General features: G+C 40.9%; 2 protein-coding genes across 2 annotated transcripts in view; one reads left to right on the forward strand and one right to left on the reverse strand.

Moving 5' to 3' along the window:
* LOC121700695 overlaps positions 1–17,218 on the reverse strand; it is a 64,501-nt gene that overhangs the window by 44,249 nt on the left and 3,034 nt on the right. Inside the window, exons 7-17 of the mRNA XM_042083833.1 lie at positions 15,209–17,177; positions 15,034–15,094; positions 14,706–14,866; positions 14,445–14,520; positions 14,240–14,321; positions 8,415–8,963; positions 6,881–7,082; positions 5,910–6,026; positions 5,139–5,213; positions 4,430–4,495; positions 4,300–4,308 (exon numbers count right to left, since the gene is read on the reverse strand). Of these exons, the coding sequence (XP_041939767.1) occupies positions 4,300–4,308; positions 4,430–4,495; positions 5,139–5,213; positions 5,910–6,026; positions 6,881–7,082; positions 8,415–8,963; positions 14,240–14,321; positions 14,445–14,520; positions 14,706–14,866; positions 15,034–15,094; positions 15,209–17,177 (3,367 nt within the window). The remainder of the gene's footprint in view (positions 1–4,299; positions 4,309–4,429; positions 4,496–5,138; positions 5,214–5,909; positions 6,027–6,880; positions 7,083–8,414; positions 8,964–14,239; positions 14,322–14,444; positions 14,521–14,705; positions 14,867–15,033; positions 15,095–15,208; positions 17,178–17,218) is intronic.
* LOC121699946 lies at positions 10,590–12,393 on the forward strand. Its single transcript, XM_042082519.1, has 3 exons — positions 10,590–10,652; positions 10,908–11,095; positions 11,197–12,393. The coding sequence occupies exons 2-3, from the start codon at positions 11,055–11,057 to the stop codon at positions 12,101–12,103; spliced, it is 948 nt and encodes a 315-aa protein (XP_041938453.1). The 5' UTR covers positions 10,590–10,652; positions 10,908–11,054; the 3' UTR covers positions 12,104–12,393.

Consider the following 17,218-nt stretch of genomic DNA (forward strand, 5'->3'; position numbering starts at 1 on the left):
AAAAACATCATCCACCGACGGGCCAATTTTGGAAGGGTATCCAATTAGGTGTGCGGACTTTTATGAGTTGGTGAGCTGTCATGGTAAAATATACACACAATTACACCCACCAACCCCCTACAGACTATTGGGAGATGGTTATTTATTGTTTGTGAAGAGGCTGGAACATGCTTCTCCACTTTATGTAATGAGTCACGCTAATAAATTAAGACATTAAGGAAAAGATATACAATAGCATTTAACAAAAGCCCTAATACTTTCCCCAACCACACACCGATTGACATTGAAACAGCCCCAATCACTTTCCCACTCTAAATGTTTTGAAGATGAATGCATTAACTATTAAGAAAAGGAAACCACTTAATTAAAATAAGAATCACTGAGAAGAGGAAAAAAGGGATAAATTGGCATCATACATAATTCTTGTCATTCATTCATCATTAATCTTAGCATAATTGTATTTGAAATACATAAGTCAAATAAAAATAGATATTTGAAGGCACAGTAAGTGATGGTGACGTGTCAGGGTAGTTTTGCTGATTCACTGCCATCAGAGCCCCAACTAAATGAAGTTAAATACTAAATAGGATATAAAATAGAGACTGTGAATAGAAGCCAAGAGCGTGTGGGGGAGTGGTGCTGTTAGGAGAGCTGATTCAGTGCTGTCGTAGTCACTTTGGCTGCAACGTGCAGGAGAGATGCTTCACTGCTTTGAAAAGAGCCCCAGGTCACAGAGGAAGTTCCTTTGCAGACAGACTAAGAAGATAATGGCTCTTCAGTCAGTGTGTGTGTGTGTGTGTGTCTTTGAAGGCCTATGTAGGACTGGTGAATTGTGTGCAGCACCCTCCACATTTATTGGCAACCCAGGTAAAGTTGAGTAAAAGGAGCTATTAGCAATTTATCTATTCATCTCACTATGAAAACAAAGAGGAAAAATTCAACCTTATGGTGAGGCATCTATTCTGAGAAAAAACAATGAATCGTGAAGAAATATTTTTTTAACAAAAAAACATGTGCCACAATTATTGGTACCACTGTATTTAATGCATTGTTAAGCCTCTTTGCCAATAAAACAGGTATTAGACTTCTGCTATGACATGCTATAAAGTTGGAAAATACAAAGCAAGGGATTTGAGATCATTCATCTTTACAGAATCTCTCCAGATAGTCCATATAACTAGGTCCTCTCTTGTGCATTATCCTCTTTAGCTCAACACACGGGTGTTCGAAAGAGCTCAAATCAGGGGACTGAGATACAGCAACCATGGCAGGAGCTTAATTTGTGTTCAGTAAGCCATTTTTGTGTTAATCTAGACATGTTTTTACAGTACCTGATGATTGGAATTGCTTAATTACTGTAAATAGGTCATTTTCAGGCAAGTACCTATTTTTCAGCCATTCCCTTTAACAGAGGTAAATTTATTTCCCCAAATAATTTTGAATTGTGCATTATGATGATAAAGCATTACAAAGGCATCCGACCTCTGTTTCACTTTGTTTTTATACCTTAATAAAACAGGAAGTCATGGAATACCGCTTGAAAGTTCAGTCATATATACTTTTATTAACTTAAATAAGTTGAATATAAATGGAAAAAAAGATTCAGTTACATTTTGTTTATAATATGTATTAAGGGTACCAAGAATTGTAGGCCATGTGCTTTTGTTAATAACATTTATGTCTTTATGATGGTTTTGTCTAAGATTAATCAGCAAAAATATTTTTGCTTGTTTCATTCCTTTTTATTAAATTTTAAAAAAAAGGAATTTTTAAATTTAAAAAATTGGGGGGCACCGTGTATGTGTGTTTGTATAAGGTGCGTGTGTGAGAGGTTGTTTGTAAGGAGGCTGCATGATCTGAATGTGTGTGTGTGTGTGTGTACGTGTTTAAGTGAGTGCTGGCCATGTTCCTCTGACTACTGACGTGCTTGTCTCCATTGGAGCCTGTGCAATTACAATAAGTGACCAGCCTTCCGCACTCTCCCCATCCGACAGGCATTTACAAGACATCTCTGGAACAGAATACCTCTTCCTTACACTCACAAAAATAAAATGGTTTTCATGCCCATTCATAGTGGGGAAAACTTGGTTCTTATTAAAAACCCTCCAGTGAACGGTTCCATGTGGATTTGATCCCTTTTGTAAGCTTTTCCTGCACGGGCACCTAGGTTTAGTAAAGCTAAGGTAAATACAGGGAAAATGACTGATTAATAATGTGGTCCTTGTGGTCAAATCACCATGATGAAAGCACTCAGTGTGTGCGTGTGTGTGTGTGTGTGTGTGTGTGTTCTGATGATTAGCCTGATATAAAACACTCCAGAAATCCTGACTGTCCTTACGTAACATTCTGTAAAGCCAAATACAGGGGGAAAGTAGCCTGAAGAGAGTGAAGAGCACGTACTGAGGTCAGGAAATAAAAAAAGAGAAGGAAGAAAAAACAAAGAGACAGAGAGACGGGCAGAAATAAAGACAGACAGACAGACAGAAAACAATAATGCTGAAACACATTTAAGGAGACTGGGGACTACATGAGGAATAAAGAGACCAGGAGGAAGAGGAGCCGAGAGGAGGGGTAGAGAGGATGAGGACGGCAGCCCTGTGACAGCACAGAGAAAGACTGCCTGATTAGGGACTCTGCACTCTAGCTAATGGCCGACATTAGTCCCCATATAGATTGGCCGACTCGCGGTAATTCAATTAGAGTAAGCATAAATATTCCACCGGCAGATACTGACCCAGCAAAAGAGGAGGAATAGTATGCAAAATAAGAAATTATGTTGTCATTTTAAAAGGGTGGTCAAACTGAAAAATGAAATGAAAGAAATGTTGGGATATTTCTGTAGAGTGTCTACATTACAGCAGCAGTTAGAGTGGTGGTGGTGGTGGGGTGGGGGTCAAGCCTAGCCAAAGCTTTTCTTCTGATAGCGAATGGAGATGCCAAAGCCAGTGAATCAATTTTACACAATCTACACAAATCAATTTCACCACCTCATGTATGATATATCGGAACAGTTACTATGAAAAGCATCAAGTGCAGATTCCAATTTTCAATCTGACTCTTTGACAATCTGCTTTCTGATGCCTTGCTCCGTGCTGAGAGTGAGAGTAAGAGCCTTGTGTTGTCAGAAGCATTAATGGAACAGACCCAGTGACCATGGAAACAGCGCCTTTCTGACAGGCCGCTAAACGTGACCTTTGAATGGCAGATTGCTTTGTTTTTACACCACCTTCACTGAACAGAGAACCCACCTAAAATATATATATATAAAAAATACTGGCCTGGCATTTATATGTTAATATTAACTGGAATTAACTAGAATTCCATCAGAAAAGGGTTTGCACAATTCCCTGTGACATGTATGTGACTGGCTTTGACAACAGCGAATTTAAGCCTGATTTCTATTACAAGGAGTTAGGGGTCCACAGGTCTTCAATGATGAGGCCAACCGAGAGGAAAAGACCCTTTCAGTGCCCTTTTCATCTGCACCCCTTCAATATAGAGATGTTGTTCCAAATATTCGTCCAACAAATAACCCTCTTGTTTCAATTTATGAACAACGGGGACACTAATCGATTGGTAAGCCCTACAAAAACATAATTGAGTTCTGACTACATACCAATGACTGAGATCAGCACATGCAGGAGAACAAAGCATAGAGAGCAGTTGATAAACCTGTCACAAAAGTAATGACAGTGTATGAGCATACCCCTATAAGAATTTATTTCAGCTATAACAGCCCAAATCAAATCATCAAAAGTTACAAATCATCTCACTTTACATTTACAGACTGTTCTGTATTTCTTATCACGAGAATACATTATAACCTCCATTTCCTCTCCATCTCTTCTGTTGGGTGAATACAGCCCTGTCTGCTATGTCATGATTGCTACTTTATGGAGTAGTGCTCCAACGGCACATTGCCAACTCTATGTCAGTCACTTTCAGTGTGACCGACAAGGTCAAATCTCAGCTTGGTAATGGTGTGATTGCTTGGGTGATGGGCCAATGTTGTGGCTTGTAGCGACCTCTTGAGGATAGAGGTGGTAATGCAAACTGAACTAAGGTGAGTTTCTGCCACCCAAGCCCTGCCAGTATAGTCTGGCACTCTAGATTTAGCAGGAATCCTAAAACAAGGCCTCTCATGAAGCAGTGAGCAGAGAGTTGCATAGATAGACAAGCACACCCTTTTACAACTAGACTAAATTCAAATACCAAATCATTTCTGTGGCTTCTTTTAATTTCATAGGTTGCGTGTATTCCTACAGAGCAACCAGGTTTCAACTACAAAAAGGAACACACTCTATCTAACTAAATAATTCATGCAGATACACAATTTACATACCAAATCAACACAGAAGAACCATGACAGCATTCAACAGAATACATCATTGACAGTGACCAGTTACAGCAGTTTAGTATTTACCTTCACAAACGAGTGGAGAGCAGTGAAGTCCCATTTCTTGGCATGAGCAGCATTGTACTTCAGTATCGCATCCTAGAGGAAAAAGGGTGTGCACACATTAAGTGACAAGAAACTGGTGGCAAAATACAAAACTTCTCATATAAAAAAATTGTACTTCTACCGTGAAAAAAATCTGGTGCTTCATGGGAGAGGACCGGCCATACAGTAAACAGGAAGGGATCACCGGAGCACAGAGATGTTTAGGTCGCTTATTTTTATGTTAGAACGGTGCAGAACCGTATTAAAACAAAAATAGGCAACATTAACATCTGTGCTCTCCGGTGATCCCTTCCTTTTTACTATAAAACTTCTCATGTCCCTGTATAGCATCAGCACTTGTTATGATCATTTACGTTTCAAAAGAGGATATGGCAGGTCATAAATGGAGTGGATTATAAGATGCTTTGTCGCCATCTCTTGGACCGCACGCACACTTGTAATAATATGACACTTTGCACTAATACCATACAACAGTCTACCAACTAGTCATTTTGTGTATTGTACTGTATGTATAACTTCGGATTTCAGTATTACAGACTATTTCAATCTATTTGAGTTTACGGCTTCAACTCCTTATTAAAACTTTGCTGATAGTTCTGCCTGCAGTAGTGACTGAGTTGCCATTACAGAAAATTGCTTTGGATAAAAGCGTCTAATGAATAAATGTAAAAATCACCTTCACATCACGAGAGCTGCGGAACGACTGACTGAGAGTTTTCTCAATCAGGGCCCATCTGCTTTGAACTCCATCCTATAAAACAAGCACAGCCATCAGCTTAATCAGACATCCATGAACAAAAAGTGCTTTCAATGAGTATTCAATGAACACTTGACTTGACATGTTGACATTAATGTCCTTTGTACTGTCTCAGCTGTTACGGACACTCTGATTTCCATTGATAGGCCCGTGACCGCGTTTAACCCAAACCAAAACTGTGCCAACCAGGGGGGTCAGGATTGGAGGGCTAGCTTCAGCCAGTTAGAATCCAAGTTGGCTACCACCACTATTTAATATGTGCTCACTTCCGGCCATATTTTATTAACACGCCAATGAGGTGCCACATTACTGGTGCAAACAAAAGTATGTTGTTTATGTGGATTGACAGTTTCTGAGCTGGAAGCATGAGCCAATCCACATGGACGACATAATATGTGGTCATCTGTAATGTGGCACCTAATTGGCTTGAAGTGAGCACATGTTAAACTCCATTTTTAAAGATGGTGGCAGCACATCAAGTGTATTTTTTGGCTAACATAGTTAGCCTATCAACAGCCATTGAAATGAATGGGCCGGTACTTTCTCACTCTCTCCAGGTCTGACATACCTTCCTGGTCCAAACATATAGTTAGTGAATTGAATAGAATATGCACTGCATGAGGACAAAGTGACATCAAAAGTACATAAGCTATGACGTTCAGACTGCTATGCATTGTGGGTGCACATTACCTCAACTGGAAAGAGGTTCTTCTCTGAGCATGGCATCTTGACATTAACGTCATCCCAGGCATCTTTGAACCTGGTGGGATATGGCACGGGCACCTCACCAAGCCTAAGGAGATCTGTCTGAGGGAAACAAAACATACTAATGTAAAATCAGGCCCATGGTACAAAAACTTTAAGAAGGGAACAGTGTAGAAAGCACCTGATTCTACTTCTTGCCTGAAGAATAGCTAAGCATTCTGTAACACTTGGCAAAAATAACTAAAAGGTTGTGGTTTAAATTTTTCCAGGAGAGATGTTCAGATAAGATGATCCTCAGAGGCATTTTTACATTGACGAAATCATACAATATTTGGGCATTATAATTGGGCATGTCGATAACTCGATAGCTCCATGGCACATTCATGACTGTAATATGAGAGAGCGAATGACATGTCACTTGAGTACTCAAAAACAAAAATACCAATTACAACAGCAGTGTGTGCAACATGTATGCTGGGCACAGAGGCACATACAACTAAGCCAATAATTATTCATACATGAACGTCATTATTCACAGAAGATATGCAACTCTGGTCTGTCAAAAACATGCTCAGATGGGGGCGATGATCAGAAGGATTGGTTTGGGTCACGGTCTGTATGTGCTTCACAGTCTGTCTTTGTTTAGATTCACCAGTATTTTTAGTGGTCTTTCAAAGTCTGAGATTTTCACATGAAGGATATAAACGGTTCACGGTAGCTTTGTGGCCATGCACTGAACTCTCCTTAATCAACAGAGCCAGGGTCAAACGGGTTTCCATTCTATGTCATCTTTAATATGATGTCTTATTTGATTAAGATTTCTGCACAATTTATGTCTTGTGCTTAAGCCATTTCCATATAGAAAATTTGAATAAAAATGTGCTATTAATCAAAATTAGGCATAGGTCTGAATACTTAACAATATATCCTGTAGGACCTGCTGTGTTGATCCTTACCCTTATGGCAACCGTGTGCGTGTCGGAGGCCCTCAGTGGAGGTAGTGGGGGGCTGCAGGCAGGGGTCCTCCTCAACTCAGAGATGGGGGTCCCCAGCCAAGTGACCCTAACATCACCACCATCCTCATCTTCCTCCGAGGGTCCCTCGCTGCCACTGTCACTGACTCCATCCCCCTGAACATTCCGCTGCAGGCACTGAGCACTGCTCAAGGAGAGGGAAGAGGAAGAGAGAAGTGAATGTGTTAACCACCACCACTGTCATTCCAACACAAAGCACTACGAATGCAGATACAAACTACACGGATTAATGTGCAGTCAGTTTTGTGTTTCATTTTTATATATATATATAAAGACAATCAAAAATAATTGACAAAAGAGTGAAATGACTGACTGTAAAATCATTACAAATATACTGAGAGAGAGCAGTAAGCCTATACATTCATGATGATAACATCGACGGAAGATGATGCACATTCACTTTTATGAATTACTCACAGTAAATGTGGGATGAACCTCCCGATAGAGTGAAACCAATCGCTTCTATGATGTGACCTCTCTGTGCCATTACGCCAAAGCCGGGATGAGCACACAGACAGCCCCATAACAGACAATCCAAACAGTAACCTCATACTCTGTTACAAACACATACAAACCAAAGCACACTAATGGCACAGCACACTAATAGAGGTCAATTCCACCACTGATAGAGGTCAATGCCACTAAGAATACACGGCTATCATAAAAACTGCTCAGGTATTCATTGTATCACTAGTGGGGTATAGCCAACAACAACACAAGCTTAAAGTAGTCACCTATTTAAGGTATAACACAGCAAAGACTTAGACTATCATCACAGACCTTCAGAAATCCGAAACATACAGATTTGACAACTGCAACAGCAAAGAGTGAAAACTTTGGCCTTCCACCTGTAGAACTGGTATCCATTTAACACAGGCTTTTGGTAATACCTGCTACAAAAACCATTACAGTCAATAGCATGCCTCACATGAACACTAAAGCATGAAGACTTTCACTTTCATTTCATACAAGACCTAAATATGAAACTCGCTATACCAGCTTTCCGGTCTACCAGCTACAAGCAAGCAACCGTAACCTGAGTAGCATAGGAATATCTAACCTAGCCTGCTGGTAGACAATTCAAACGCAGCCGCTTGTCAAAACTCTCAAAACAATATGCGACCCAGCGCGTGCTCCTACACGTCCCGTCAACACTTGGTGATTGCTATTCTTGGTACTACCACCTGGAGTCACTATTAGCGCATTTTGCGCGGCAAACAGCTTCAAAGGGATTTGGGTACAGAATGGTCACCTTACTAAAATACTAATAATTATAATAATTGAAACAAAGAAACAATCAAACTAACTAACTAACAAAAAACCCAGCAAAACCACTCTCATTCTCAAAATATTTACAAATTCACAAAACAAACCATGCTGGAACAGCATATTATGTGGAGAGTTGGTCATCATAGGACAATTTTCCATTTAGCCCTAGAATATCAGAATGACTTACCTAGTAGAAGGGGTCACAGATAATGGTTTGCAGAAGTAGTCTGTGATTTTGGGCCCTGATTTATGACTGCCTTTCTGCCCAGCAGAGCTCAGCTCCGGCTTGTCTGACTCTGTGCTGCTCTGGGTCTCCATCATGGCATCCACCCCTGCCTGGTCTAGCTCCTCCAGCTGGGCTGATCTGACAGCAGCCTCGCCGGTGTTCTGGGAGATTGCCTGAGTCTGGTTGGACTCCTCTCTCTCCTCATGGGTGGTTGACTGGAGGAGGGGCACGTCAGGACTCTCTGGGCCCATCATGTCAGTGTCCACCTGGGCTTCGGGATCTGTGGCGCTAGACTGGGTCTGGGGCTCTGAGGACAAGTTGGGCCTCTTCTTCACCAACCATCCTTCCAGGGAGTTCCTGTGCCGCTGTTGCTGGAAACTCTTCCCTCTTCGAGCCACCTGGCTCCGGGGTTGTCCCTGGGACGCCTCTGGCAACAAAGGCTTCCTGACACCCAGTTTACCAGGTGGACTAGACCTCACTGGCTTCTCTGTCTCTGCATGTATCTTGGAGCTGTAAGAAACATAGGCTAGCGTCAGTCAAAGCACACTTCCTCCCAGTAAGGCAATGCAAATAATGCAAAACATCAGAGACTTTAAACAGATTGATTCCAAAAATTGCTCACCTGTCCTCATTGTTCCTATCTCTGTCCATAATAGCAACACTTGTAAAGGCACCTTCTTTCCTGGTTGCTGAAATAGCTAGAGAAAACAGCTGCATTTAATTGTTTTAGTTCAACTTGATGGCTGTGTATGAAATAGGGTAGGAAAATAGAGATCAAAAGAATTACTGGTGCCATTAGAGTAATTTTAAAGAAATTATTATAAAGAAGTCGTGTGCCCTTGCCTTTGTCTTGGGCGCCCTCTTTTACGGCGGTGTGGGATTTGTTCTGGAGTGCTGGTTTGACACTTTCAGGAGAATAGGTGTCAAGCCTCAGTTTTTTTCTAACCGGCTCGATATCAGACAGCGTAGTCATGCTTTACACAACATTAAAGCATCAGAACAAAATGTCTGATATTGACAACTGTTAAAAGTTATTAAGTTCTTAGCAAATAATACTCACAAAGTGAGATTCGTAAGGAGTAGTGTTGAAGCGATGAAGTATTGATGATGAGCCGGGTAGTGCTGAAAATAAAGTTTTCTCAATAGTCGGGCGAGTAAACCTGGCATAAAACCGGCAGCCATATGATAACGGTAACGGGGAAAGTTACTGATTTTCGACAGTACGATTAAGAAATAGAACTAAAGCAAATTAACAAAACGTTTATTGTTGTTTTCAGAACTGCACACAAGCTAACTGACATGCTAGATAGCTAATGTTTGAAATCAGCATCCTCTGACATTTTGTCGGTACACCTTGGGAACTTTCAGTTGTCTTTTCAAAGGCTAAACCTGTAAGTACAGCTACTCAAATGCGTATTCATATAAATAATTTACTAAGTACACTCCATGCTCTATTTTGCTAAAAAACATGCAGCAATTACATTAACTGAATGCTCAAAGCTTTGTGTTGCTTCATGACCCCTACGATAATTTACACTTCCGGGTGATTGTCTTTATCAAAATAAAGGTCTCAAATGTTTGCCCTACAGTCTATGCTTATTATGTTTGTTTGTTTGTTTGTTTCAACTAGACTATATATGAAACAGCTCAAAATTGGTAACAGCAAATGACAAACAGGTTACCAAAAAATAGCAATAGGCTACTTTTGAGTGTTTTGAGATCAAATCGACCAAATGTGCATGGCAGTGATATCAGTTCCTGCCATTCTTGGCAAATATGTACAAATTCATGTACATATGGGGTCATGTCTGTTTTCCTTTTAAAAATAATGTCTATTGTTTTTGTGGGGGTTTTTTTGCATATAAAAAGCTCCCTAATGATCCAACCACCAAATTTAAAAGGGAAATAGATTTATTCTTGGACGCTGCACATGGCGCTGGGTTCATCACAAACACAGAGAAAAGATTTCTCACCAAGGAACATCCCACCATTCCTGTGATCTACATCTTATACCCAAAGTGCACAAAAAGTTTACTAAAATTCCCCCGGGACGTCCAATAGTATCTAGCAACAATTCATTGACCGAGCCTCTCTCTAAATACATTGATCACCATATCAGAGCACTGGTGACGTTTCTTCCATCGTACATTAGAGACACAGGAGACCTCATCAGTCATCTCTCGCAACTCTCTGCAACAGGTAATGACATATTGCTGGCAACCATGGATGTGGTGTCTTTATACACCAACATTCCACACCAAAGTGGCCTGAGGGCACTCAAACACTTTTTGGAGAAACGTAGTCATCAGTCGCCTCCTACACAGTTCCTTGTTGATATGGCAGATATAGTTTTAAGCAAAGCTTATTTTCTATTTGGAAGTGACTTCTATTTGCAAAACATGGGTGTGGCTATGGGTGCGGCCTTCGCCCCTGATTTTGCTATCCTTTTCCTAGGAATGTTGGAAGAAAGCTACATATACTCCAACAACCCGTTTGCAAATCATATCCTTTTCTATAAGCGGTACATCGATGACTGTCTTCTAGTATGGCGGGGCTCTGAACAGCTAATCCAGTCTTTTCTACTGTACATGAATTGTCTACATGAAACCATCAAGTTCAGCATGGAATGTGATCCTTTCAAGGTCAGTTTTTTGGACACCTGGGTCATACATGAGAATGATGCCATTCATACATCTTTATATGTCAAACCTACTGACAAAAACAGTATTTTGCATGCCTCCAGCTTCCATCCCACCTCTTTGAAACAGGGGCTCCCATACAGCCAATTCCTAAGAGTGAGAATCTGCAGTGATGACCAAGACTTCCGGACTGAGACAGACAAGATATATAGTCAATTCCTGGCAAGAGGCTACAGCAAAGACACACTGGATCGGGCCTTTCATAAGGTAAATTTGGCCCAGAATGACACCCAAGCCAATAAAAGAAGGAAAAAGGACCATTCTGTGATCTGCTGTACCATCTACACACCTCGAACCAACCAGATAGAAAAGATAATTAAGAAGCATTGGGACATCCTCAACACAGATCAAGCATGTGCCACCCTGTTTAGAGATCCACCACTCTTTGCACACTCCAGGGCTAGAAATATACGCGACATCGTGGTGCATGCTGATACGTTTGATCGTTCTAAGACACCATGGGAACGACTGGACAATGCAAAAGGTTTTTTCCCCTGCCGGAATTGCACATCGTGCACCACTACAGGTATGAAGAAAATCAATAAATTCAAATGCTCAAAGTCAGGTAAAGAGTATACAATCAACAAATTCATAACTTGCAGCCCTGTGAATGTAATTTATTTACTAACTTGTCCTTGTGGATTACAATACATTGGCAAGACCAACAGGCAACTGAGAATCCGAATCAACGAACACAGGAGTGCCATCCACAGACAGGACAATAGATCATCAGTGGCCAGACACTTCTCCATGGCTGAGCATAAGATGAGTGACTTGGAGGTAGTGGGAATTGAACATCTATCACCCAGCCGCAGAAGCCTATCACCCAGCCACAGAAGCCGTGACATGGAAAGCAAACTTCGACAATGTGAAGCAAGCTGGATTTTTTACATGGGCACATTGTCTCCTGGAGGACTCAACGAAGACTTTGACCTGACTTGTTTTTTATAAACATGGACATTTGAGTGTGACTAATATTAATCTCTCTCCTGCAATGTGCACTTGTTGCAGTATGTGAGTGTTGCTAATGTTTTGCTTCTGGAATGGATGATTGAAAATGTTAGTCTCTGGTGCATGTTAATTCATTGCTAATTGAGTGTTTGGTCAAGTATACTGTGATTGGTCCATGTGAATCCTGTTAACGATGTCATGTCCTTTATATGCTGTGAACTCTGATTGCTGAGAATTTGCACTGAGGATGGGGTCACCCGAAACGTTTGCACTTGCACTTTAGTTTACCTGTATAGTCTGGTGAGCCAATAAATCACGTTTTAATGTGAAACTCGGTTTTTGAAGACATTTTTGAAGAGCGAGCTCCTTCCTTGATTTGTGTTCTTGAACCAATTACAACCATACCTAATCATGAATATAAATCTGCAATGTTATTGGAAAGTAACTTCATATTGTGGTCATAGTTGTATTTGCATGATCTGCTTTCTGGGTATACCTTTCTGTAGCTATTATACCATGATATATTATTATATTGTTATAGTATATATTATTACATTTTACATTATGCAACCCCAAATCAGAAAAAGTTGGGATGTTGTAAATGCAAATAAAAACAGAATGTTATAATCTGCAAATACTATAGCTGCAAAAAGGACGTAGACAACAGTATAATATATTTAAAATTACATAAATGACTGTTTCATGGAAAATACAAGTTGATTTTGAATTTGATACCAGCATCTACAGTACATTATATCATTAAAATATTCAGAGAATCTAGAGAAATTGCAAACAAGGGACAAAGCTGAAAGACAATATTGAATGGTTGTGGTCTTTTGAACCTCAGATGGCACTGCATTAAAAACCAGACCAGTTTCTGTTGAAATTCATTGTATGGGCTCAGGTAAACCTCTGATATGTTTATGAGCACAGTTTGATACTCAATTCACAAATGCTAGTGTAAACTTTGCCATGCAAAATAATAAATCATATTTAGAGGCAGGGGTTAAAGTGGAGGGGAATGGGGATGAACACAGTTCCGCCACCTCATCTAAATTAATAATAAATAAATTCTTTCATACCAAGGATAGCATGATGATATTGTTAAAATAAATGTTGAGTTCATTTTTCGTGTGTACAGAGGTGACCAAGAAGCTAGCAATTCTTATCCAAAAAGTATTGCTACACCACGATAATCAATATGTTGTCCAACGGTGACTCATTTTTCCCTGTTGCACCGACACTGGATTTTAGGGTTCCCCAACCTGCCAAATCCCACTTTAAACACTGTTTAAAGGTGATACAGAAATCCCACCGTCTTATGGACCTGAGCTGGTTTGAAATAGGCAGAGGTAAAGTGGAAAAAGGAGATCAATCAACATTTGCCATTCTTTGTGGAAATCATGGACTCCTCTGGGCTAAAGAGGAGAGGGCCTAAGCAACTATCCAACTTGTTATAGTGCACAGTTCAAAACCCAGCATCTATAATAGTGTGGAGGTGCATTAGTGCCTACAGCATGGGCATCTTGCACATCTGGCCAGGCACAATCAATTCTGAATGATGTATACAGGTTTTGAGCAACATTTACCGCCATCCAGGCGATGCCTTTTTTGGGAAAGACCTTGAATATTTTCAGGAAAAACAATACCAACATGAATTCTAAACATATTTCCCCATAGAGGAAGAGTCCAGATGCTAAAAATGGCCTGTCTGCAGTCCAGACCTGTCAAATTAGGTGCGTCATGGAATGAAAATGATTAAGATAACCCCATACTGGAATGACCAACTGAAATATCGGGCAGGAATGGGACAACATTTCATTCTCAAAACACTATCAAATGGTCTCCTCAGTTCCTACACATTTTGCAGTAGTGTAGTGTAGTGACTGTTATTGTATGTATAGAATGAATAACAACAAATATGCATGAAATGACAAGTTTAATGGACATTTGGAGTTGAACAATTTTGAGTTTACGATTTTGAGTTGTAAAAAACATTAAAGGACATGGCCAGTTTTAGGTGGTAAAGAATCAGATGATCCAAAAAATCATTTGGTTGTGTAGGTGACTTAAACATTTGGGTCAGAAAGTCCCATCTCTGGAGAAGATGTGTTGGCAAGCCCAGATGCAGTCTACTGCTTAGTGAGACCGTCAGAAGCAGCCAACTTAGCGGACGGCTCCTCACTCAGCTGAGTCTCACAGGAGGATGGTGCACAGGCTGGAAAAAAATGACAAAGAACAAAAACAGCACTTGCCATGTATCAAAGAATGTCATCAGAACTAAAATGAATGAATACATGAATGTGTCCAGGCTTCCACATTTTTTAGCTGTTTTATTTACCTGGCACATTACTGTTCATCTCTTCAAATGAGGTAACGTTGGAGTAATGGCCAACTTTAGCTCCTCTCATTATTTTCTGATGAAGAAAGAGAAGGATTATTTCAAATTCAATTATTGATTAATGAAGAAATATTCCATCTGCATACTCACATCATACTGAACCGATTTGTCCGTCACTCACTAATCTGTGAGATCACAATTAGTCCACATAATAGACACATTACAATGACGCATTGACATTGACAATAAACGGAACTCCACCTTGAAGGAGAACTTGAATTTGGGCATCCTGAAGAAACAGCACCCTGCGCTCTCTTCCTCCTGGGCCATCTCCAGACGGCCGGCTGCACACGCAGGAGCCTTGGTGACCTCAGCCAGAGTCTGCCTCAGCTCGGTCTTCATGGCCTGAACCTGAGAGGAACATGCGAATAACAGAGTGTTCTATCTATATTGTTCTACTCTTCCTTCAAAACTGATTACGTTAGGGCAGGTTAAAGATTACTTTATACTGTATATCCTCAATGGGTTTGAAACGTGAAAATAGTAAGATCTAGTTGAGGTGATGCTTTAGATACCATCATGAACTTACTTGTGCTTGGAACAAGAGAGTCCTCACTGTCAAGGAGACTGTGTGCTCCATTCTTTGATTTCTGAAGAACACATAGCTATATCATGACTAAAAGTTATACCCTGTGCAGTACTGTATATTGTTTAGTGCAACACTCCATGACCAAATTAGCTCAATTATAAGCATCATACTTTACCTTCCAATTGAATGTTGGCATCTTCAGCCAGGATGGAGTCATTTTCTTTTTGGTCTTTTCCTTATTATTTTTCTGTAGTCCAGTTACAGCTTGAATTGATGGGAGGGCTGCAGAAGCTGCTAAGTTGGTTTGGCTACAAGTCTTTATTATCTCTCCTGTCAATTTCTCCACCAGGAAGGACTCAAAAGATTGATCTTGTGATTCCAGGGCAGAACACAGCACATCTTCAGAGCCAAACTCTCTAGTAAGATCCTTGTAAACATTTTGGTACATCAGGTGAAAATTCACTTGCTGCGGATGACTTTCATCACTTGTGATACCAAAACATGTTTCAAGCTCACACAGAATCTTCTGGATCAATTCTCTGGAGATATCCAGAACTTTATCCGGAACTCCGTCCTGACGGGTGCCAATGAACGGGCGTGAGCTATCAACTTTCTTCAGAAGTCGAATGACCAACATGGAGACTAGGGAGGCATAGTCATTCTTGTTAGACTCTGAAAGAGGGAGGTGTGAGGAAAAGATGACTGCTTCACACTCACTATTTTGTGGCAAATCAAAAATATGAGGGAGCGCAACTTTTGAGTTAGTGGTGGATGACGTCATTTCAGTGTCTTGCGGCTGTTTGTCTAAGAGTTTCTGATCCTCCCTGACTAGTTTCTTGAAGTCGTCACTGTTGACAGATGCAGCGTTTCCCTCAAACTCTGTGGAGAGAGTCACCATGACCTCTTTGACCATCACTTCTGTAAACATGTTGAGGATACAGGATGATGTTGAGGTCTCTAGGTTCTGCTGGGAACATTCTTGGTCCTCAGAAGATGCTGAGGGGAACAAACATGATGACACTAGTCGCTTCACAGCCTCTTCTACATAACCGTAAATAAATCCAGATGGAGCTTCATTCTGTCTCTCAGCTCTGGATGGTAACTTGCAGAGAATGGAGTCTGAAAGGCTCTTCCCCACTTTCACAGAAATAGTCTGGAGGCCATGAGAACTTTTTATGATCTTTTGGACTTGATCTGCAATATCATGGGAGAATGCCCTCATTTTTGATTCAGAGATCAGTTTCTCCAGTCTGATGGGGACGGGAACAAGTCTTTCACCTTCTAAGACGGTGTCCACCACTTGGGCGATGGCTTCGTTGGCACATGCAGGAGACAACGAAGAGCCTTCCATGTTGACAATCACTTCAGGGGGAACAGGAGTGCCATGAAGTTTGGTTGGGTCTTCAATTTCTGCGTCAGCTGATCTTAAGAAGTGAGGCGATGGCAGTTGAGGGCTTTGGGACCTGTCCTTTTTTGTTTCCATGCCAATCATTCTGACTTCACTCAACAAAGCACTGAGGATCTTCTGAATCAGTGCTATTTGCTCTAAATCTTCTGCACTCTTAAGATCAGAAAGTTCACACTGCATGGACAAAATCACTTGGCTAATGACATGTCTGGCAGAAGCCATTGTTGTCTCCTCTTTACTGTTAGAGTAAACAGATCTGGAAAACAATTTCCTCACAGCATTCTGAATGGCACTGAACATTGTTTGTGATGTTGCGTAGATCCTTCTCATAGAGAAACCTCCCATGACTCGTGTTGTCTCCACAAGATCTTTCATCCCCGCAACGACATATCCAACAACGTCATACGCTGCTGAGTGAACGTTTTGGCCTGAGTCCTCGTTCATGGAGTCGATAACATCACCGACAAGATCATCAGCAACAGACTGTGAGTGAGTGCCAGGTGGATAGAAGGCAGGAAGCTCACAGTCTGTCTGGCTCTCTGCTTTGGTGTTTGACTCATGGTCATCTTCGGCAAATACCTCAGCTGGAGATTCAGGGCAGGAATCACTGTCAAGAGTGTTGAGCAAAACCTCACTCACTTGCTCGGTTGCCCTTTTTCTAAATTCAGTACCGGTCAGCTGATCCAGCAGAGGAATGGACAACTCTCTAGCCTTCTTGGCATCCGACGTGCTTACCCTGTTCCAAGGCATAAACACATGTAGATATCTAGCAAAAAC

Source organism: Alosa sapidissima, chromosome 24, assembly GCF_018492685.1.
Source record: "Alosa sapidissima isolate fAloSap1 chromosome 24, fAloSap1.pri, whole genome shotgun sequence".
In the NCBI taxonomy this organism is placed as follows: Eukaryota; Metazoa; Chordata; class Actinopteri; order Clupeiformes; family Clupeidae; genus Alosa; species Alosa sapidissima.

What these genes read in the sequence shown, in the direction of transcription:
- LOC121699946 (XM_042082519.1), top strand. Translation starts at nt 11,055, where the DNA reads ATGAAACCATCAAGTTCAGCATGGAATGTGATCCTTTCAAG. An exon ending in TGGAATGTGATCCTTTCAAG is followed by an intron (nt 11,096 to 11,196) that starts GTCAGTTTTTTG and finishes GCATGCCTCCAG; the next exon opens with CTTCCATCCCACCTCTTTGA.